This window comes from Sapajus apella, unplaced genomic scaffold (genome assembly GCF_009761245.1).
Source record: "Sapajus apella isolate SASKATOON/1434 unplaced genomic scaffold, GSC_monkey_1.0 scaffold169, whole genome shotgun sequence".
Classification (NCBI taxonomy): domain Eukaryota; kingdom Metazoa; phylum Chordata; class Mammalia; order Primates; family Cebidae; genus Sapajus; species Sapajus apella.
In genome coordinates, this window is record NW_022437109.1 from 593,707 (window position 1) to 616,950 (window position 23,244).

The following is a 23,244-nucleotide window of genomic DNA, read 5'->3' on the forward strand; positions in this document are numbered from 1 at the left end:
AAAAAAAAAAAAAAAAAAAAAAAAAAGTGAGAAAAATGTAAGTAATATCTCTCTTTTTGCCATACTGTGTAATTCAAAATAAGTAGCAATTAAAATTCTTACCAAAAATTGGCCAGTAAGCTGACTCACACCTCTAATTCTAGCACTTTGAGAGGGCTGAAGTGGATTGGCGAAAAGATTGCTTGAGGCCAGGAGTTTCAGACCAGCCAAGGCAACATGGCAGGACCCTGTCCCTACAAAAACATTTAATTAGTTGGGCGGTGTGCCACTGTAGTCCTAGCTACTCAGGACGCTGCTGTGAGCTATGATCATGCTCCAGCCTGGGCAACAGAGCAAGATTCTGTCTCTTTAAAAAAAAATAAAAGGGCTGGGCACGGTGGCGCACACCTGCAATCCCAGCACTTTGGGAGGCCGAGACAGGTAGATCACCTGAGGTCAGGAGTTCGAGACCAGCCAGGCCAACATGAAATTACCAAAAATTGTCTCATAAGTTTGACAAAGTTTTTGTTAATTTGTGTCATAAAATTTTATCTCATAAGCTGGACAAAATGGACCATTTCAAAGAGAGTAGGAGGTATTAGAGGCCAGCTGATTAGCAGCAGGAAGTCATATGGGCTACTACCAAGTTTTTACCTGTAAGAATAGAGAAATGACAGTTCCTACATGCGGTTTGAAATAATGGTGGCAGAATACAGGGTTTGGAGTTCAAGATAGTGCCTAAATTTTGGGCTCAGGAAGAAATGGGGAAAGTAAAAAGGGAAACAGTGGTAAGCCAAGAGGATGCTGAATTACATTAAAATTGATGATAGAATAACCAATTTAAAATGTCTTGTAGATAAGATCTAGAAGGAACCTGTGGAAAGAAGTCTGAGCTACATACATAAAGTTATCGGAAACACAAATGTTAAGGTGGAGCCGTTTAAAGAAAGAATAGAAGGGACCTATGATTTTACTGACTGTTAAAAATGAAAATAAAGGAGTCAGAGAAAGTAAAGATTGTGAGTCAGCAGGACTTTCGTCTTATTTTCAAGTGGATTTATTGATTACTTTTCTTCTTACAGCCAAGTGCAAGATCTGTGAGTGGGCGTTTGAAAGTGAGCCACTATTTCTCCAGCATATGAAGGATACTCATAAGCCTGGAGAGATGCCTTATGTTTGCCAGGTATTGCCTTTTTCTCCAGGGAGTTTTAGCAGTTTTGCTCTCAGGCAGAACACAAAGTATCCACTAATGAATATTGCTGAATATCTACTACATACACTTAGTTTAGGAACCCTGAGTAGGTACTGAAGAAATAGTAAACAGTTTGCCTTCAGGGTTTCCATGCAGGAGGAGAACATAAAAGAACATGTCTACAAGTAGACTAGCCGGAGAACATGTGCATATTCTAAGTGAGTGACTGTCTCCTAAACGTGCTCTTTGGAAATCGACAGAAAAGCCTTTATTTTTCTTAGTTATAGAACATGGTTTGTTCTCAGACTTTCCTGTCCCTTCCTATTTTTAAAGTAATAGCCAAATCTGTTACAAACATAGCCCAGCATTACAAAGTCAGAAAAATAATTTGATCTCTATGCAATTGGGAAAACTCTTTTTTTATTTAAAAATTTTTATTCCTGCTTTTTTTTTAAAGGCTTCTCAGTTGTTCACTCATTCTTAGCCTTATTTTCCCTCTTATGTGACCCAGGTGTGTCAATACCGCTCCTCACTCTACTCTGAGGTAGATGTCCATTTTCGGATGATCCATGAGGATACCCGGCATCTGCTCTGCCCTTATTGCCTGAAGGTCTTCAAAAATGGCAATGCATTCCAACAGCATTACATGAGGCACCAGGTACTAGGCACCAAGCAATTCCCATATTCTCTTTATTTTTTTTTTTAAACATGGATGCTGGGGCCAGGGCTGAGCTAGGCAAATAATTTGGGCAGAGATTATAATATGCATATGTTTGCAAAAATTTATTGAACTGACTTATGTGCCATGTAGTGGTCTAGATGGCAGAGATTTAGTGGTAAACAAGGCAAACAATACAATAAAGCATAAAGAGTACTAGGTTGGGGGAAGTATGGGATATAGAAAATCACGTAGCTATTCTGGGTGCCTAGTAAGGCTTGAAGAAGAATGTGCCAGATGAAATAAGACGGAGAACAGTGTGCCCAAGGCACAAAGCAAGATTATGGAGGTTCAAGAAATTGAGAGAGGTACAGGGTACGGTATAAGAGACAGAGGGGTTGGAAGTTAGGCAGGGACAGGTCATAAAGGATCTTTTAGCCGTGAAAAGAAGTCACTGGGACGCCATTAAAGGGGTTTTAGGCCCTGGAGTGATGTGTTTAGGTTTACTTTTAGTTAAGATTTTGTACTGCCTGCACTGTGGAGAATGGATTAAAGGAGAAGAAGACTACAGTCAGGGAAACTAACTAGAAGACTTTTTTCAGCAGTTTAGGTGAGAGATGATAGTGGCTATTGGCTTTTGAAATGAAGAAAAAGCGAGTAAAGTTTAGAGATATTCAGAATATTTGTGATATTTATGATGTAGAGATGGATTAGGTGAAGGCAGCAATGGAATAATTAAGAACAGTGCCTAAGATTCAGTCTTGGGCAATTGGGTGAATGAGGAAACTGTTTGCTGAGATAGAAACAATAGAGAAGGTATATTTGTGAGTCGGGGGATCATGAGTTTGGGTATTGTGAGTTAGCAGTAGGATGTGAAGTGTAGCTGTTAGATAATAGATCTGAAGTCCAGGAGAGATCTCTGGGTTGTAGAAAACATATTAGGAATCAGCATTATATAAATCCTGTAGATTTTTAACTTAAATGCCATGGGCCCCCCAACCCTGTTGAGAATAAGAGAAGGCTTAGGATATTTGAAGTCTCTTGTCTATAAAGCAAGCACCATAATTCTAGGAGGAAAACCAAAAGACACTTGACATTAAGGAAACTGGGGAAAAGAAAGTGTTTTAAAGAAAAGGGTGTGATCAAAATGTCATATGTTACAGGAAGGTGTCAAGCAAGATAGAGACTTAGAAACAGGCCTTTAATTTAGCAACATTGATGAGAGCCATTTTATTGGTTGGTAGGGTGAAAGTCAGATTTCAGCAGAACAAATCAATGAGAGGTAAAGAAATGAAGATGATACATTTAAAGAAGTTTACTTATAAAAAGGGAGTGTAAGGCTGGGCGTTATGGCTTACGCCCATAATCCCAGCACTTTGGGAGGCCGAGGCGGGCGGGTCGCCTGAGGACAGGAGTTTGAGACCAGCCTGACTAACATGGTGAAACCCTGTCTCTACAAAAAAAATACAAAATTAGCTGGGCGTGGTACGCATGCCTGTAATCCCAGCTACCCAGGAGGCTGAGGCAGGAGAAGCACTTGAACCCAGGAGGCGGAGGTTGCGGTGAGCCGAGATCCTGCCACTGCACTCCAGCCTGGACAACAAGAGTAAAACTCCACCTCAAAAAAAAGGGGTTGGGGAGTATAATCCCAGCACTTCGGGGGGCTGAGACAGGTCGATCACGGGGTCAAGAGTTTAAGACCAGTCTGCCCAACATGGTGAAACCCCGTCTCTACTAAAAATAACAAAAATTAGCCGGGTGTGGTGGCGGGCACCTGTTATCCCAGCTACTCAGGAGGTTGAGGCAGGAGAATTGTTTGAAACCAGAAGGTGGAGGCTGCAGTGAGCCGAGATTGCACCACAGCACTCCAGCCTGGGCAAAAGAGTGAAACTCTCAACAGCAACAGAAAAGGAGGACCCAGGGTGGAAAATCCAGAGGATGAAATGGTAGATAATTTTTTGAGGCCGGGCGCGGTGGCTCACGCCTGTAATCCCAGCACTTTGGGAGGCCGAGGTGGGCAAATCATGAGGTCAGGAGTTGCCCAGCCTGGCCAACATGGTAAAACTCTGTCTCTACTAAAAATTTAAAAAATAAGCTGGGCGTAGTGGCGGGCACCTGTAATCCCAGCTACTCAGAAGGCTGAGGCAGGAGAATCACTTGAACCCTGAGGCGGAGGTTGCCGTGAGCTGAGATTGCGCTGTGCTGCTGCACTTCAGCCTGGGTGACAGAGTGAGACTCTGTCTCAAAAAAATTTTTTTTTGTTGCTTGTGTTTTTTTAATGAGATGAAAAGGTATGACTTTGTTTTAAAATACTGCAAGAAGAGAGCCACTAGAGGAGAGAGAGAGAGGTATATAAGAGGATTCAAAATGGAGAATGAGATGGGTGCACGTGTGCTTAATAGTCACACACATACGCACGCACCCCATTATGCTCATAGTCTCATTTGCACTGTAGTGACTACTGATTGTCTACCACAAATGTGTTTCCAAATAGGGGCATGGAAATTGCCTCTCTGCCAAAGTTTGCAGAGCTTTGTTAACCCTACCAAAGAAAATCCTAGACATGGGACTTATTTTTGAAGGACTTCAGTACTAGGCAGACTGAATCCTCAAAATGGTCTCACCAGGAGGCATATCTGTATATACTGATGTATAAGTGGGAAAACAGCAAAGTGTAGACAAGTGCTGTCATTTGTGTTAAAAGGAGAAAAAGAAGAGGGCCTGAGGTAGGAGGATCAGTTGAGCCCAAGAGGTACGGAGTCCAGCCTGGGCAACATGGTGAGACAACATCTCTACAAAAGGAAAGGGAAAACAGTGGGGGCCAGGCACAGTGGCTCACGCCTGCAATCCCAGCACTTTGGGAGGCCAAGACAGGTAGATCACTTGAGGCCAGGAGTTGAAGATCAGCCTGGGCAACATGGAGACGCCTCATCTCTACAAAAAATACAGAAAGTAGCTGGGTGTGCTTGCATGTGCTATAGTCCCAGCTACTTGGGAGGCTTGAGGTTGAGGCTGCAGCGAGCTGTGAGCATGCCACTGCACTCCAGCCTGAGCAACAGAGAGAGACCCTGTTTTCAAAAAAAAAAGGGGGTGGATGGCGAGGCAGGTAAGGATTGGATATGAATGTATTTCTGATATAGTTATATATATAGACTGCCCATGAAAACATGCTCAGGAAACTGGTAATAAGTTGTTTCTGTGGAAAGGGACTGAGTGTCGGAGTTGAAGGCAAACTTGGAAGAGTACAGGAAAAAAAAGTTTGACTTTTATTTACTGTGTGCATTTATCTTTCTTTAAAAAAAGACTGTCCAGGAGAATGTTTGTCAGCAGTGTAAAGATATTATACAAATAGAGGTTACATCACTCATTTAAATTGCTAAAATAAGTCCGAAAAGGATGATTTGAGAACTTAGTCATCCTGGCCTAGAATCCATCTTTCTTTGGGATCATGGGAGGTAATGATTCTCAATGGTAGGTTTTGTGGTCATGTTGTATATTCCTTTCTTACTCTCTTAAATTATTAACAGAAAGGGGGGAAGAATGATATGGTTGGCATTGATCTGCTTACTTCTCAAAGATTTATTAGGAACCTTTAAGGGATTTTGTCTCTTTTTACCTCCCCTCCCCCACTTCAGAAGAGAAATGTTTATCACTGCAACAAATGCCGGCTGCAGTTTCTCTTTGCCAAGGACAAAATTGAACACAAGCTTCAACACCATAAAACCTTCCGTAAACCCAAGCAGCTGGAGGGCTTGAAACCAGGCACCAAGGTAAAGAGTGTGCTGGTGTCTTTCATAGGCTCGGAGGGAGGAATAGAGATTTTCAGTATTCTGAAATTTAGTGTGGGTGATGTCTCATTGTTCCTTCCCTTGACTCTCAGGTGACAATCCGGGCTTCCCGAGGGCAGCCACGAACTGTTCCTGTATCCTCTAATGATACACCTCCCAGCGCCTTGCAGGAGGCAGCACCACTGGCCTCCTCAACGGACCCTCTGCCTGTCTTCCTTTATCCCCCTGTCCAGCGCAGCATCCAGAAGAGAGCTGTTAGGAAAATGTCAGCGCCTTCTTCTAAGTGCTGGGCGGGTGGGGGCTGGGTGGGCAGGATTATTCCTGATACACAATGCGATCTGGTAGCTTTTTAGCAGAATTTCTTGTCTGAAAATCCTACATTTTGGGGACCCCTGAGGCAGTAATGAGAATTCTCCTTTTCTTCCCTACAGGAGTGTCATGGGCCGGCAGACATGCCTGGAGTGCAGCTTCGAGATTCCAGACTTCCCTAATCATTTCCCTACTTATGTGCACTGCTCTCTGTGTCGCTATAGCACCTGCTGCTCTCGAGCTTATGCCAACCACATGATCAAGTAAGTTGTTTTAACCAGTGTTTCAGCTTGAGAGTTCAGATTCTTTTTTTTTTTTTGGAGACAGGGTCTTCCTCTCTCCCCAGGCTGGAGTGCAGGGGCGCAATCTTGGCTCACTGCAACCTCTGCCTCCTGGGTTCAAGTGATTCTCCTGTCTCAGCCTCCCTAGTAGCTGGGATTACAGGTGTGCACCACCACACCTGGCTAATTTTTTTTGCATTTTTAGTAGAGACGGGGTTTCACCATGTTGGCCAGGTTGGTCTCAAACCCCTGAGCTCAGGTGATCCACCCGCCTTGGCCTCCCAAAGTGCTGGAGGAGCCACCGTGCCTGGCCCTGGCCAGATTCTGGAGCACTCATTTCATTTTCTTCCCTGTTCCTAATGTTTCTTCCTTCGACTCTTAGAGCTATGTGTTCTTCTCTCCTAGCAGAATGAGAGGCTTTATTTTTTGGTTTTGATGGCCTGTGTTCTAATTTCATAGGACCTTGCTACTCAAGGACCAGCAGTATTAGGTGGGAGCTTGTTAGAAATGCCGACTCTCAGCCCCACCCTAAGCCTACTGAATCAGGATGTGAATTTTAATAGATCCTCAGGTGACTCGTATGCACACTGAAGCTTAAGAAGCACAGTGACAGGAAAACTGGCCTAGGTTGAGATTAGGATGCACTGAAGAAGGATCTCTTTTGTTGGGAGCATTGTCACTGGCTGGTGATCCCTAGCTGAGCCAGCAGAACTCTGTGACTCATACCACTTCTTTGTCTTTCTCAGCAATCATGTTCCACGGAAAAGCCCCAAGTATTTGGCTTTGTTTAAAAATTCTGTGAGGTAAGAAAAAACTTATTGGAAGTATCTTAAATTTTCAGGTTTTTTTGTTGTTTTCTTTTTTTTTTTTAATTTTTCAGGTTTTTACATTAAATTCTTTTCATTATTTGGGGAGGTGGGTATGTGAATTAATTTTAGAAAAAAGAGAAATTTGGGAGGGCATTCGTTTTCTTAAGCCTCAAAGCTTAATGGTCTCAAGTGTCACTGCTGTATTTGTCTTACATATTCTTGATTTTCTCTTTCAGTGGAATCAAGCTGGCCTGCACTTCGTGTACCTTTGTTACCTCTGTGGGCGATGCTATGGCCAAGCATTTGGTATTCAACCCCTCTCACAGATCCAGCAGCATCCTGCCACGGGGTATGTAGGAGGGGTGGGATTAGCTGAGCAAGAGGAGGAAAAAAGATACAGGGCGTACTGTATGCGTCAGGAGCATGCCTACCTGGCCTCACCCATTCACTCTTGCGATGTACTGTACCAAATTAGAAACCTTCCAACGTGAAGTTTATATACGACTGGGAAGGTTGGTCACTGTGAACGGCATATTTGTATGTAGCAGGTTGAAATCCCAGGGCACTGTCTTTGGAGAGCTTATTTCTTCACTGAGCTAACTTTTTTTATTGTTTCATTTTCCATAGGACTCACTTGGATAGCTCACTCAAGGTAACAAAAACTCTCGCCTCACAATTTCTGGTTTGCAGTGTGTGTTATTATTATACTATTATTTCAGGTCACTAGTTGAACTGAGATTTATCCTCTTCTCTCTGCTTCTCGCCCATTTAGGCATGGCCAGGCTCGTGACCGAGTGCACGACCGGAACGTGAAGAATATGCACCCGCCTCCTTCCTTCCCCACTAACAAAGCTGCCGCTGTGAAGTCTGCGGGGGCCGCCCCAGCCGAGCCTGAAGAGCCACCAACTCCCTTGGCCCCAGCACTCCCATCGCCAGCCTCAACTGCGACCCCACCACCAACCCCGACCCACCCCCAGCCTTCAGCCCTTCCACCCTTGGCTACAGAGGGAGCCGAATGTCTGAATGTTGATGATCAGGACGAAGGGAGCCCAGTCACCCAGGAGCCTGAGCCAGCATCAGGCGGTGGTGGTAGTGGTGGAGTTGGCAAAAAGGAGCAGCTGTCGGTGAAGAAGCTTCGAGTAGTACTGTTTGCTCTATGCTGCAATACAGAACAGGCAGCTGAACACTTCCGAAATCCCCAGCGACGTATTCGGCGTTGGCTTCGACGTTTCCAGGCCTCCCAGGGGGAGAATCTTGAGGGCAAATATCTGAGCTTTGAGGCAGAAGAGAAACTGGCTGAGTGGGTGCTAACTCAGCGAGAACAACAGCTACCTGTAAATGAGGAGACCTTGTTCCAGAAGGCCACCAAGATAGGACGTTCTTTGGAAGGGGGCTTTAAGATCTCCTATGAGTGGGCTGTGCGTTTCATGCTGCGGCACCACCTGACTCCCCATGCCCGGCGAGCTGTGGCCCACACCCTACCTAAGGATGTGGCAGAGAATGCAGGACTCTTCATTGAATTTGTGCAACGGCAGATTCACAACCAGGACTTACCCTTGTCTATGATTGTGGCTATCGATGAGATCTCCTTGTTCCTGGATACAGAGGTGCTGAGCAGTGATGACCGAAAGGAGAATGCCCTGCAGACAGTGGGCACAGGGGAACCTTGGTGTGATGTAGTCCTGGCCATTCTGGCAGACGGCACTGTCCTTCCCACCCTGGTTTTCTACAGAGGGCAGATGGATCAGCCTGCTAATGTGCCAGACTCCATTTTGCTAGAGGCAAAGGAGAGTGGTTACAGTGATGATGAGATCATGGAGCTGTGGTCAACTCGAGTGTGGCAGAAGCACACAGCTTGCCAGCACAGCAAAGGCATGCTTGTGATGGACTGTCATCGCGCTCACTTGTCAGAAGAGGTGCTGTCTATGCTTAGTGCCTCTAGCACTTTGCCTGCAGTGGTCCCAGCAGGCTGTAGCTCCAAAATCCAGCCATTAGATGTGTGCATCAAAAGAACTGTCAAGAACTTCCTGCATAAAAAGTGGAAGGAGCAGGCTCGGGAAATGGCAGATACTGCATGTGATTCTGATGTCCTGCTTCAGCTGGTGCTTGTCTGGCTGGGTGAAGTGCTAGGTGTCATTGGGGACTGTCCAGAGCTAGTTCAACGCTCCTTCCTGGTGGCTAGTGTTCTTCCTGGCCCTGATGGCAACATTAACTCACCTACAAGAAATGCTGACATGCAGGAGGAGTTAATTGCCTCCCTAGAGGAGCAGCTGAAGCTGAGTGGGGAACATTCTGAGTCTTCCACTCCACGACCCAGATCATCTCCTGAAGAGACAATTGAGCCTGAAAGCCTTCACCAGCTCTTTGAGGGTGAAAGTGAGACCGAGTCTTTCTATGGCTTTGAAGAAGCTGACCTAGATCTGATGGAGATTTGAGTGTTGGGTCATGACGGGGTATGGAGTAGGGGTGGGAACGTGTGAGGGAGGGTAAAGGGGTTTCGGGAAAAGGGGGCATACAGGTGGGGTATTTGGTTTATATTTTATAATTGTACACCACCACTCGCCCCTGATGTTGACTTACACTTCCCTGTGGATTTGTTAATTAGGAAAACCAATAGTGATCACGTCTGAGCCAAGGAGCTGGCCCATTGGTCATTTACTTCTGCTAAAAACAGGTTTTTGTGACTTTTTTTTTAAATTTAAATCACTGTGTTTGGTATTTTTCTGACAAAATTAAGAAAAAGAAAAAAAATTACTTGTGGGCGAATGTTCAGTTTTTTTGTTTCCCCTTTTACCTCAATTGTATCATAGTACTTCTGGGTTTTTTTGTTTGTTTTACTGTGTGGCCAATGTCTTTGGGCATGATGCTATCTAATCATTGTCAATGTGAGAACATTTCTGAAGATGGGAAAGACAAATTATGTAGCTCACAAACTGGTTTATTATATATATGGATAAAAAACTTTTTTCATTGTGGTCTTAACACTTTTATATAAAAATGAAAATGGAAAAAAAAATCCCACTGAACTCTCTCTTCTCCTTTTCTTTCCTTCCCTCTCCAGAGATGTTGGTTTCTACAGCAACCCTAGGTAGAAAATTGTGGCTTTAAAAATGCATGAAACCACATTTAATTATCCAGAATGACTAGATTTGTCTTTTCCTCACCACCTTCCCTCCAAAACATGACATAAACAATATTTTTTGCACTTGTGATCCTTAGCCCCTTTCCCCACTCTCACACCATCCATCACTCTGGACAAAGGATCATACAGGTGGTGTTAACAAGCAAGAAGTACTGAGGGTGATCAAACAGTTTTAGGGTGGAAGCCATTCCCAGTTCGTGTTCATCCTGCAAGCCTCCAGGGGCAGTCCCTGCTTTATTGTACTTCATCCTGTCAAATGGAGAGCATGCCTATCTAAGGGATCACTGGTCCTACAGCCAGGAGCTAATTGCTCAAGAAGTTAAGTGTTGAACTTTAAAAAGACAAGACCACTTGTTGAAATCCAGTGTACTCTTTGGCTTTCCCCTATTTCTCTTAATGCTTAGAGAAGAATCTAACAGGAAGAAGCTGCACACAGGGGTGTGCACAAAGAAAATGACATGAATCTTTATTTTTCACTGCCAGCATCAAGGAAAGAAAATTTTTTTCTACAGTTTGCATGAGGGATTTTTTTTATTGTATGTACTCATGGTTATAAACCAAAATGTACTGTACCATACAGAGGAAAGGAGCAAAAAAAACAAGTCTTCTGTTTATCCTGAGGCTTTCAGCATTGTTCCCCTCCTGTGAGCCAAGGAGGCAACCTGCACAAGCTTGTAAATGGTTCGTCTTTAAAATGTACATAAGTGGAACATTTAATAAAATGAGGGGAAATGGATTTATAAACTTGTTTTTTTTCTAGGTGACCCTGTTTAATAGGCTTTCACAGACTGGGGGATGCTCAAGATGTGATGGGCCTGGTGGTGCAGGTGTGACATTTGTTACCACCCATTTCTCCCACCCCACCCTGCTTTTTTTGTTTTTCGCTCCCCTCCACCCCCCACCCCCCCCAGCACACTATAATATAGTGAACTGGAAAAGTCCCTTCCAGAAGCAGCTTGGCCGGCTTTGTGAATCCCTGACATCTGAAAACAACTAAGGATCCATCTGGGCTTCTCTTCCCCAGCTTTTTGCCTGATGCCATTTTATTGACAAGACTGTGGACTTTGAAATCAGCCTTTGCCTTTGAGAAAGTTCAAGAACTATGATTTGGTCACTTCTATCTACAACAACCTAATCCTACTCTTTGGTAGTCTCTGCAGCAGCCACAGCCTGAGCAGAGCTGGGGTTCCTGTCCTCTGCACATGATTGACTTTCTTGATGGGTAATTTTTTTTAAGATCATAACAGTGGATCAGCTGGGTTTTGGCCAGGAAGTTGTCTTTGTGGACTCTGCCTGCATGGCTTAGTAGTAGAAGGAAACTTTTTTTTTTGTTTTGTTTTTTATAATTCAGTTTAATCAATAAACATGTATTTATTGACTATTTTCTGTGTTGAGACTGAATGTGTGGAGGTGTCAGATTGAAAGCTCATGGTTTTCTTTTGCTTTATAAGTTTGTTATGGACAATGTAAATGGAGGGATGGTTTGGTTTTTCCTTCAGCTCTCACTGAATTTCTATAATACTTTGAATTTGCTGCCCCTGTTCTTTCTCTAGAAGTTTGGAGATGATACGTGTCAGACTCACCCTACAGTGTTCATTTTAAAAATTCAGGCTGAAATAAACTAAAAAAGAAAAAAAAAATTCAGGCTGAGCATGATGGCTCATGCCAGTAATCCCAGCACTTGGGAGGTTGAGGCGGGAAGTTGCTTGAGTCCAGGAATTCAAGGCTGCAGTGAGCTATGGTCATGCCACTGCACTCCAGCCTGGGCAACAGAATGAGACCTTGTCTCTAAAATATTCAGGTTTAGGCCGGGCGAGGTGGCTCAGTCCTGTAATCCCAGCACTTTGGGAGGCCGAGACGGGTGGATCACGAGGTCAAGAGATCGAGACCATCCTGGTCAACATGGTGAAACCCCGTCTCTACTAAAAATACAAAAAATTAGCTGGGCATGGTGGCGTGTGCCTGTAATCCCAGCTACTCAGGAGGCTGAGGCAGGAGAATTGCCTGAACCCAGGAGGCGGAGGTTGCGGTGAGCCGAGATCGCACCATTGCACTCCAGCCTGGGCAACAAGATATGTTTCCAATTCTGTTAAAGAAAAAAGGGCGGCCGGACGCGGTGGCTTACGCCTGTAATCCCAGCACTTTGGGAGGCCGAGGCGGGTGGATCACGAGGTCAAGAGATCGAGACCATCCTGGTCAACATGGTGAAACCCCGTCTCTACTAAAAATACAAAAAATTAGCTGAGCATGGTGGCGCGTGCCTGTAATCCCAGCTACTCAGGAGGCCGAGGCAGGAGAATTGCCTGAACCCAGGAGGCGGAGGTTGCGGTGAGCCAAGATCGCGCCATTGCACTCCAGCCTGGGTAACATGAGTGAAACTCCGTCTCAAAAAAAAAAAAAAAAAAAAGAAATCTGTATTCTTTAATAGTACGTTGCAGTAGGGGAAGATTTGGGAGTAAAATTTGAACATAAAAGCCAGTTATGTTAGCACATAAAAATTAAGTCTGGCTTCCATAGGAAGCTGCTTCTAATGCAGCCCCAAATGAAGATGCTAGTGGGTCTTTCTGTATTGTGCAGAGAATTCTGTATTTGCTACAAGAGCCTAAGGGTTCTCCGACCAGAGAGGGAGATGCCACACGGCAGTACTCAGCAGTTTTGCACTTGTGACCCAGTCAGACAAAAACCACTCAGCAAGCATTCTGAAGAATTTATTTACTTTACAAAAGAAGAGTCTGAACCAGCCAAGTTTAAAGTTAAAAGGGTACAACTTCCGTTCTGGATAATGCAGCTGTATTTCATTCAAAGCCACTAAAAACGGAAGAGAGGATAATAAAATTGTGAAGCATAAAGGGATCAATTCCCAAAAATAGCTGTACTGTCCAACCAAAACCCTCTCCACCCAGAGAATTTTCCTGGGTGAGCCTCCCAGAAAAGTCCAGTTTAGTACAAGCCAAAGACCTCCCAAATCTGCCACCACTTTTTTTACTATGACTCACCTGATCATGTGGGCAATATCCCAGTTGGTCTCTGCAGACAGTGGTCCCTCTATTTCAACACCTTTTTCGGTTACAGTGGCGATTTGAAACTGGAAGAAAGCAGAGCATTCAGTAATGCCCACCCCTTAAGTCCTTAAAAGTCAGGTGGAGGTCTTCCCTAGTCTGAAAATAGGAGTCGCACAAGTGAGGCAATCTGTTCTTCAAAGCATAGAGACCCAGGGATTGCAAGTATCCAGGAGTCTGCCAATTAGGTTCCCAGCACATTCCTCACCCGGTTGTAAGAACGGGCATCTCGGTAGTACAGCACTCGCATGCAGCGTTCTACTAGCTCTCGGGCCTCGGTCTGGCTCAGCACTGGCTGCTTCTCCAGAACTTCTCGCAGCAGAGGCTAGACAGATTGGGAGGGGAACCATGGGAGATACTGGGCTGAATAACAGGCTAGTTGTCTCAAATCAATGGTATAAAAAGCATTAAAGAGTGAAAAGATGACATTCTACCTCTTACAGAATGAACTCTGCTTACTAATAATAAGCTAAAAGCCACTTCAAGAGGAAGTTCTAGGGTGTCCTCTCTTTGCATGTCTACCGGGTCCCAGACATGCCATCTCGTCACTCAATCTAAGTGTCAACACCTACAGCCCCCAGACTACAAAGAAAACCATCTGCCCAGCAGTAGGGATCCCAGCCTGTCATTTCAGAACTTCAGGAGAAAAATAAGCAACCACTAATCCATTTTCCCTTTTGTCTCCCCTTGCCCCCGCCTCTCAACTCACTGCTTACCTGAGCCAAGTATGCACCATAACCAGTGGCCAGTGAAGGGGCTTCGTAGGCTACACCCAGCATGTCCACATAACCGAGGAAGCTAACAGGACACAATGGGTCAAAACTCATTTCACCTTAGGTTTATCTTAGCTGAAGAAGGGGACCATGGGGTCTAAGTTAAAGTGGGATTCACTTGGGGAAAAGAGACAGAAGAGATTCTACACAGGCACTAGTTTGGGTGGTAAAGGAAATACGTTATTTGTATTCGTATGAACCTCTCTCCATCAGCATAGCCTCCGATGACCATGGTGTTCCACAGAGGGTTCATCTTCGAGCGCCGGCTGTACATGGCCCGGGTCAGCCATGAATGAATAGCTCTAGGGCTATAGCTGTGTCCATCTCCCAGCAGCTCCTCATCAATCCTTAAAAGGAATTGGTTGTGAGAAAAGGGAGAGAATTAAATCGGGATCTCCACCCATCCCCAAAAGAAGTCACCACACCTTCCCCCATTTTACACCTCTTAATGCCAAAAACTTGATTGCAAACACTCTTGGATCAGCCACCCCCAACAATTCTCCCAGTGCCCCGTTGCAACATCAAGCCCCCCCATGCCGTCGAAGGGAATAAAAAACAAGAACTCTCCTCCGGAGCTACTTGGGAACCACTCTCCCGTTCTCTGGATGACTTACACCATCTGGCCGAGAACTTGCTTCAAATACTGGAAATCAGCGTAGTCCCCAGAGGCACCCAGCATGGTACTGTTGTTGACTCGCATAATGCGAGAGATGTTGCGGAAACGAGCCAAGGAGCCGTAAGATCCCAGCATGTCTGCGGCAATCACCACTCCGCCCTCGAACTTAAGGCCGAGGACTGAGGTCCCGGTCACCATGGGGTTTCTGGAGAACGAGAGTGGTGGGGACTAAGCGGGGAGATGGCCTGCGCCTTCTTTCCGCGCACTGGGCTCCGCTTCTGATTTTCTGTAATTACTTTCAATTATTCTGCATTCTCCAGGACTCCGCGCCCCGAGCTCCCCTATGTTCGCGCGCCTCCAGGGTCCGCGCCTCACCTTCCAGGGCTCTCAAAACCCGCCGGCAGCACCAGGCCCAACGGTCCCTCCCCCTTCGCAAGCGAAAGTGCCGAGAACTTACTGGGTCCGCGTGATCGGACCTCTGTGGAGTGCTGACGCCGGATCCATCAAGGAATCAGGAGTGGACGGAATGCGGTAAAACTGTCCTGGGGCCGGACCCCCAGCCCAAAGTCCGTACCGCGACCCCAAAAACTCTTCCATCTTAGTCACGGTAGCAGAAAAAAATGAAAGCGCTTGCGCCAACGGAAGCGGAAGTGATCCTTCAGTGTCACTTCTTTTTCCTGTGGGCGACTTCCAACAGCCATGTTGATGAGGTCGTAACTGAAAGCGCAGTAATCCTAGGTGGCGACCGAGACGGGGAGTTGGAATTGCCCCACGTCGTTTCGCAACGCATCTTCGTGGAGTTTGGACCAGATCACAGTGCTCTAACACACGGTTCAAGGAGGAGGGAGGCATGGGGGTGGGGTGGGGAGGTGGCCACTTAAAGACGCTGATTCTGAGCGAGACGTCACAATTTTTTTTTTTTTTGAGACAGAGTCTCTCACTCTGTCGCCCAGGCTGGAGTGCAGTGGCGCGATCTCGGTTCACCGCAACCTCCGAGGTCTCCCGGGTTCAAGCGATTCTCGTGCCTCAGCCTCCCGAGTGGCTGGGATTACAGGCGCCCGCCACCACGCCAGGCTAACTTTTTGTATTTTTAGTAGAGACGGGGATGTCACCATGGTGGCCAAGCTGGTCTCGAACTCCCGATCTCAGGTCATCAGCCCACCTCGGCCTCCCAAAGTTCTGGGATTACAGGCATGAGCCACCACGCCCGGCCGAGAAGTCACAATCCTCATGTTTCTTTCGGATCATTATCAAAAAGCCCACATGAATATATCAGTGAACACAGGCTTTCTTGCATCTATCCTCCTCAGAGCAGCCCCGTGTGGCAGGCATTCGACCCATTTCGTAAGGAGGAAACGGAGACTTGTGGAGTCGTGATTTACCCACTCACACAGCCAGAACCCGTGATGAGTCTTCAAGCCCAGAACAAAAAAAGGAATCAGGGCCGGGCATAGTGGCTCATGCCTGTAATCCCAGAACTTTGAGAGGCCAAGACGGGAGGATCACTTGAGCCCAGGAATTCGAGGTCTTCCTGGGCAACAGGATGAGGCCTCATCTCTACAAAATAAAACCAAAAATTAACCGGGCATGGTCCGCACGCCTGTAACTCCAGCTACTTGGGAGGGTGACGTGGGAGAATCGCTTGAACCTGGTAGGGAGGTGCAGTGAGCTGAGGTCAGGCCACTCCACTCCAGCCTGGGCAACAGAGCAAGACGCTGTCTCAAAAACAAAACAAACAAAAAAAAACACTTGTGTATACTCTGGGGGGTATGATAGCTCGGGTGGATCAAGCACTCTCTGTGGGACCTTAGACAAGTCTGAAAGTTTCCTTATTGTCAACGGCCCTTGCCCACCTCTTAAGCAGCAGAAAAAATCCACTGAAAGTGTAGGAGTGAAACTAAATTCCAGGGCTTCCCTTCTCAATGTAACTCCATAGCAGGGGCTGGAAACAGTGTCTTGAATCCAAATGGTGAACTTGGTCAAAGGTAAACAAAGCCGGACACTAAAGTAGAAAGGACAGATTTCAATCAGTAACTACTGCAATACGGAAAAAACTCCAGCAGGAACCAATCTCAACTGCAATTTGTACACAAGTAATGGATATTTGACAGGGAAAACGAGGTTGGGGGACGGTGAGACAGGGGGTCGGTAGAGTCAGGGACGTGAACATTTACAGAATTAGTCAATGTGAATGCACTTAGGTCAGCCATGTCTGCTAGCTGACGATTATGGAAGTTAGGATTCCATCCTCGCCCACACAGATACTGGTGGATATGATCCTCAACACTATCCTTAGGTGTCTTTTGTTTGTTTTTTGAGACAAGGTCTGGCTCTGACACCCAGGCTGGAGTGCAGTGACACGACCTCCACTTACTGCAACCTTCGCCTCCCCAGCTCCAGGCATCCTCCAGCCACAGCCTCTGGAGTAGCTGGGGAGCAGCTAGGACTACACGTGCGCACCACCACACCCGGCTAATTTTTGTTTTTGTTTTTGCTTTTTTTCTTATTTTGAGAGGGAGTCTCGCTCTGTTGCCCAGGCTGGAGTGCAGTGGCAGGATCTCGACTCACGGTAACCCCACCTCCCTGGTTCAAGCGATTCTCCAGCCTCAGCCTCCCAAGTAGCTGGGATTACAGGTGTGCACTACCATGCCTGGCTAATTTTTATATTTTTGTTAGAGATGGATTTTCACCATGTTGGCCAAGCTGGTCTCGAACTCCTAACCTCAGGTGATCTGTCCACCTCAGTCTCTCAAAATGCTGGGATTACAGGCGTGAACTAAAAGTTCAGTTTTAGCTCTTAAAGTCTGATTCATTTTGAATTAATTTTTGTATTTCTGTAATTTCATTATTTTGCATGTGGATATCCAGTTTTCCCACTACCATTTGTTGAAAAGACTGTTGTTTCCCTATTGAATGGTCTTAGCACCCTTGTCAAAACTCATTTGAGGCTGAGTGTGGTGGCTCACATCTATAATTCCAGCACTTTGGGAGGCCAAGGTAGGAGGATTGCTTGGGCTCAAGAGTTCAAGACCAGCCTGGAGAACATAACGAGACCCTATATCTACAAAAACATTAAAAATTAGCCAGATGTGGTGGCATGTGCTGGTAGTCCCAGCTACTTGGGAGGCTGAGGCAGGAGTATTGCTTGAGCCCAGGAGTTCAAGGCTGCAATGAGCTATGATTGCACCACTGTACTCAAGCCTGGGCAACACAGTGAGACCCTGTCTCAAAAAAAAAAAAGCCCAAAACTCATTTGATCATGTATTCGAATGTGTATTTCTGGGCACTCTAGTCTATTTCATTGATGTATTTGTCTTTATGACAGTACCACACTGTTTTGATTACTGTAGCTTTGTTATCAGTCTCAAAATCAGGAAATGTGAGACCTATAACTTTGTTCCTCTTGAAGATTGTTTTGGTAAAACTGTCTTTCTTAAACATTTATTTTCGTAGCATTTTTCGTTTGGTATAGGTTGATAGTTGTTTTCTTTTGGAACCTTAAATGTGTTATTTCATTGTCTCCTGGCTTCCGTTGTTTTTTGTTGTTGTTTTTGAGACAGAATCTCACTCTGTTGCCCAGACTGGAGTGCAGTGGCCCAATCTCAGTTCACTGCAACCTCTGGGTTCAAGTGATTCCCCTGCCTCAGCCTCCCAAGTAGGTGGAATTACAGGTATGCACCACCACACCCAGCTAATTTTTGTATTTTTAGTAGAGACAGGTTTTCACCATTTTGGCCAGGCTACTCTCGAACCCCTGACCTCAGGCAATCCACCTGCCTTGGCCTCCCAAAGTACTAGGATTATAGGCGTGAGCCACTGTGCCCAGCCAGCTTCCATTGTTTTTGCTGAAAAGTTACCTGTTAGTCATATTGTTGTTTCTTTTAAGGTAATGTCGCTTTTTTTTCCCCTCTGACTTCTTTAGAGGTGTTTAATAGCACTTTTGTTTGTTTGTTTATTTGTTTTGGAGGAGTCTTGCTCTGTTGCCCAGGCTGAATTACAATAGCATAATCTTGGCTCACTGCAATCTCTGCCCCCTGAGTTCAAGCAATTCTTCTGCCTCAGCCTCCTGAGTAACTGGGATTACAGGCACACGCCACCAAGCCTGGCTAATTTTTGTATTTTTAGTAGAGATGAGATTTCACCATGTTGACCAGGCTGGTCATGAACTCCTGACCTCAGGTGATCCACCTGCCTTGGCCTCCCAAAGTGCGAGGATTACAGGTGTGAGCCACCGCACCTGGCCGGTGTTTAATAGTATTACTAGTATATTCTTAGGAATGGTTTTGTTTGTATCTGCCCTGCTTGGGTTTGCTGAGCTTCTTGACTCTGTGATCAGACATTATTCATCAGTTTGGAAAATTATCTGGCCTCAGGGGCTATAAAAGGAAGATAAGAAAGAAAACATACCAGCTTGTCCATGGCTGCTCTACCGTTTTGATCTCTTCCAATATTGTTTTTGCCCAATATTCTCTCTTCTGTCTTTCTGAGACTCCAATTGTATATATGCTAGATATTTTAGCTTACCTCTAATCTTCCTCCTTTCTTTTACTTTGTTATTCTTTTTTAAATCTCTGTCCTTCCGTTTGGGTATTTTCTTTTTTTGAGACACAGTCTCACTCTGTCACCAGCCTGGAATGCAGTGGCACAATCTCAGCTCACTGCAACCCCAACTCACAGCAACCTCCAGCTCCTCATTCAATCAATTCTCCTGCCTCAGCCTCCCGGGCAGCTGGAATTACAGGCACGCATCACCACACCAGCTAATTTTTGTATTTTTAGTAGAGATGGGGATTCACCATGTTGGCCAGGATGGTCTCGATTTCCTAACCTCATAATTTGCCTGACTCGGCCTCCCAAAGTGCTGGGATTACAGGGGTGAGCCACTGCGCCCAGCCCAGTTTGAGTACTTTCTACTGACCCGAGTTCAAGTTCACTAATCCTATGTTCTGCTGTACCCAATCTACTGTAAAACCTGTACACTGAGTTCTTAATTTCAGGTGTTTTTTCAGTTTTAATATGACCATTTGACTTTTTTTTTTTTTTTTTTTTTGAGACAGAGTCTCACACTGTCACCCAGGCCGGCGTGCAGTGGCACAATTTTGGCTCACTGCAACCTCCGCCTCCCAAGTAGCTGGGAATATAGACAGCTGCCACCACGCCCAGCTAATATTTTTTGTATTTTAGTAGAGACGGGGTTTCACCATGTTGGCCATGCTGGTCTCGAACTCCTGACCTCAGGTGATCTGCCCTCCTTGGCCTCCTAAAGTGCTGGGATTACAGGTGTGAGCCACCGCACCTGACCCATTTGACTTCTTTTTTTTTTTTTTTATAGATTCCATTTCTCTGTTTAAATTATCCATATTTTCATCTATTTAGTCATCATTTTATCTATTTTCCTTTATATGTTAATCATGATTATTTTTACATTCGTGAATGCCACTCTAATAACTGGATCATCTGTGGGTCTGCTTCTACTATCTTTTTTGTTTCATTTTGGTCATGTTTACTTTTCTCTTTGCAAGTCTTACAGTTTTGTATTGTTTGCCAGAAATTACGAGTAAATGTAGAGAAGCCATATTATATTATCTTCTATCAGAGAGAGTTTTCCCTTTTTTCTATTAGGCAGATAGAATAAGGGTCTGATCAATTCAGTCTGGGATTAGACTGTGTCAGAACTGGGTTGCTGGTTCAGCCTGGTTCATCTCTCTTCTCACAACCTGTTGTTACTATTGTTTTGAGATAGTCTCACTCTGTTGCCCAGGCTGGAGTAGAGTGGTACGATCATGGCTCACTGGAACCTCTGCCTCCTGGGCTCAGGTGATCCTCCCACCTTAGCCTCCTGAGCAGCTGGGACCACAGATGTATGCCACCATGCCTAGCTGATTTTTCTTTATTTATGTTTTTTCTCTTTCTTTTTAATTTTTTTTTTTTTTTTAGAGATGGGGGTCTTACTATGTTGCCCAGGCTGGTTTTGAACTTCTGGAGTCAAACAATCCATCCACCTCAGCCTCCCAAAGTGCTGGGATTACAGGCTACTGTGCCCAGCCTCTCATAACCTTTGATTAAAATTTGGGCAGATATTCATCCTCTCTGCCCTGAAATACTGAATGATATTGAGCTAGCTCTCCAGGCTTCTATTTCATGCACACTCAAAATCTGACAAATATCTTGAGGAGGAGGAGACAAGTTGAGTAATTGAGATTCTTCTCCCTGCCCTGCCTCAGCAGATCTTCATTTTTTAATCAATAATTCCAGACCATAGGAGATTCAGTCTGCCTTTTAGGAGCTTTTAGTATGACTCTCCAGCCTCCTGCACATTCCCAGTGTTCAGCAAATCTTCCATAGGTAAAACTGGCCATAGTTAGAGGCCCCTTAAGCTTCCAACTTGTGGCCAGGTGCAGTGGCTCACGCCTGTCATCCAACCACTTTGGGAGGCCAAGGCGGGTGGATCACAAGGTCAGGAGATTGAGATCATCCTGGTTAACACGGTGAAACCCTGTCTGTACTAAAAATACAAAAAATTAGCCGGGCGTGGCGGTGCATGCCTATAGTCCCAGGTACTTGGGAGGCTGAGGCAGGAGAGTCACTGAACCTGGGAGGCGGAGATTGCAGTGAGCCAAGATGAGCCACTGCACTTCAGCCTGGGCAACAGAGCGAGACTCTGTCTCAAAAAAAAAGAGAAGAAATATAACTGGATAGCACCTAATAAAACTGAAAAATAGACATGCTAAATTACCCAGTTAACCTATAACCTAGAGACACATGTGCACGTTAGGAAACAGATTCAAGAATGTTCATCAGAGCATTGTTTGTAATAGCAAAAATGTAGAAACAGTCTAAATGCTCATCAAGGGAGGAATAGAAAAAATGCAGTATATTATTACAAAAGAATACTACAAGGCAGCTAAAAGGAAAGAGCCTAACATATCAAACATATTCTTTTTTTTTTTTTTTTTTTTGTTGGGGAGGGGGTTTTGCTTTTTTTACCCAGGCTGGAGTGCAATGGCGCGATCTCGGCTCACCGCAACCTCCGCCTCCTGGGTTCAGGCAATTCTCTTGCCTCAGCCTCCTTAGTAGCTGGGATTACAGGCATGCACCACCATGCCCAGCTAATGTTTTGTATTTTTTTAGTAGAGACGGGGTTTCACTATGTTGTCCAGGATGGTCTCGATCTCTTGACCTGATCCACCCGCCTCGGCCTCCCAAAGTGCTGGGATTACAGGCTTGAGCCACCGCGCCCGGCCATATTCTTGAGTGAACCAGACAAACCACAGAATGACATATGTGATATGGTACTATTTATGCTAATTTAAACACACAAACAACACTAAGGGTGTGTCTGTATGTACACGTGTGTAAAATTGGCTGATAGTGGCAGTTAAAAGTGAGTTTTATATCATCTTACTTACAATGATACTCTGGGAAAAAACTCTAACGAACTTCTGAAACATTTTCCAGCAATAAAAAATCAATAAAATCTGCCAATTAGAACAGAATCAAAGCAGGAAGTAGGCTTTCCTAGGAAAAGGGAAGGACGGGAGTAACTCGGTCCCTGGAGAGGGAAATGATGGGTTGGGAGAGGTTATAATAGGATTTTAGATTTTAGCTTTACTACAAAATGTTTTTTGACAAATGAGTTCTCACTATGTTGCCCAAGCTGGAGAGCAATGGCTATTCACAGGCATGATCATTATGCCACTACACGTGGCTTTGAGACTTTGAGAGAGGCTTTGTTTGTTTGGAAGAAAGTACAAGAAGAGAATGAGAATTTCCACCTGGTAATCTGGAGAATTCTTTTGGCCCTTATTCAAGACAACCAAGGTGGTACTTGATGAGGCTGCAGGAAGTACAGCACTACTGGGCTTGGGGTGCCCCCAAATGCAGAGACAGCTTAGATGACAACACCCAAGTCCCTTCAAATACCTGGAAAGCCTTCCCAAGAAGGACAGGTATGGCCAGGCGCAGTGGCTCATGCCTGTAATCCCAGCACTTTGGGCGGCCGAGGTGGGCGGATCACTTGAGGTCAGAAGTTTGAGATCAGCCTGGCCAATATGGTGAAACCCCATCTCTACTAAAAATAAAAGCCAGGCGTGGTGCTGGTCATCTGTAATTCCAGCTATTCGGGGGGCTGAGGCAGGAGAATCACTTGAACCCAGGAGGCGGAGGTTGCAGTGAGCCGAGACCGTGCCATTGCACTCCAGCCTGGGCATAAAGAACAAAACTCCATCTAAAAAAAAAAAAAAAAAAAAAAAATACGGGTATAAACAAGCCCAAACTGCAAAGACTAAAATAAATACCTAACTCTTCAATGCCTAGACACGGACAAACACTGGCAAGCATCAAGATTATCCAGGAAAACATGCCTTCACTAAACAAACTAAGGCACCAGGGACCAATCTTCTTGAAACGGAGGCCTTTCAGACAGAGAACTCAAAACAGCTATTTTGAGGAAACTGAAAGAAATTCAAGATAACATGGAGAAGGAATTCACAATTACATCAGATAAACTTAACAAAGAGATTGAAATAAAAAGAAGCAGAAACTCGGGAATTGATAAATGCAATTGATATACTTAAGAATGCATCAGAGTCTCTTAATAGCAGAATTGATCAAGCTGAAGAAAGAATTAGTGAGCTTG

The 23,244-nt window shown here is 45.1% G+C and overlaps 2 protein-coding genes across 2 annotated transcripts in view; one reads left to right on the forward strand and one right to left on the reverse strand.

The window, feature by feature from the left end:
- The window catches only part of POGZ (pogo transposable element derived with ZNF domain), a 57,096-nt gene extending 45,555 nt beyond the window's left edge, over nucleotides 1-11,541 (forward strand). The window contains exons 8-16 of the mRNA XM_032267486.1: nucleotides 935-1,162; nucleotides 1,683-1,829; nucleotides 5,465-5,599; nucleotides 5,710-5,882; nucleotides 6,049-6,189; nucleotides 6,954-7,010; nucleotides 7,253-7,365; nucleotides 7,644-7,668; nucleotides 7,789-11,541. Coding sequence (XP_032123377.1) covers nucleotides 935-1,162; nucleotides 1,683-1,829; nucleotides 5,465-5,599; nucleotides 5,710-5,882; nucleotides 6,049-6,189; nucleotides 6,954-7,010; nucleotides 7,253-7,365; nucleotides 7,644-7,668; nucleotides 7,789-9,451 — 2,682 coding nt within the window. The 3' untranslated portion in view covers nucleotides 9,452-11,541. The remainder of the gene's footprint in view (nucleotides 1-934; nucleotides 1,163-1,682; nucleotides 1,830-5,464; nucleotides 5,600-5,709; nucleotides 5,883-6,048; nucleotides 6,190-6,953; nucleotides 7,011-7,252; nucleotides 7,366-7,643; nucleotides 7,669-7,788) is intronic.
- A 1,311-nt stretch (nucleotides 11,542-12,852) lies between these two features.
- On the reverse strand, nucleotides 12,853-15,253 carry PSMB4 (proteasome 20S subunit beta 4). Its single transcript, XM_032267450.1, has 7 exons — nucleotides 15,064-15,253; nucleotides 14,605-14,811; nucleotides 14,191-14,337; nucleotides 13,934-14,015; nucleotides 13,426-13,542; nucleotides 13,155-13,243; nucleotides 12,853-12,966 (listed from the first exon to the last, which is right to left on the reverse strand). Exons 1-7 carry the CDS (start codon nucleotides 15,201-15,203, stop codon nucleotides 12,954-12,956), a joined length of 795 nt encoding a protein of 264 aa, XP_032123341.1. The 5' UTR covers nucleotides 15,204-15,253; the 3' UTR covers nucleotides 12,853-12,953.
- Nucleotides 15,254-23,244: the final 7,991 nt, after the last annotated feature.

Excerpts from the sequence above, each read along its gene's own strand:
- PSMB4 (XM_032267450.1), bottom strand. The coding sequence starts at position 15,203 with ATGGAAGAGTTTTTGGGGTCGCGGTACGGACTTTGGGCTGGGGGTCCG. Across the intron at positions 14,338-14,604 it reads CAAGTTCTCGGCCAGATGGT|GATTGATGAGGAGCTGCTGG; the intron begins GTAAGTCATCCA and ends ATTCCTTTTAAG. Across the intron at positions 14,016-14,190 it reads GGCTATGCTGATGGAGAGAG|CTTCCTCGGTTATGTGGACA; the intron begins GTTCATACGAAT and ends GTGTCCTGTTAG.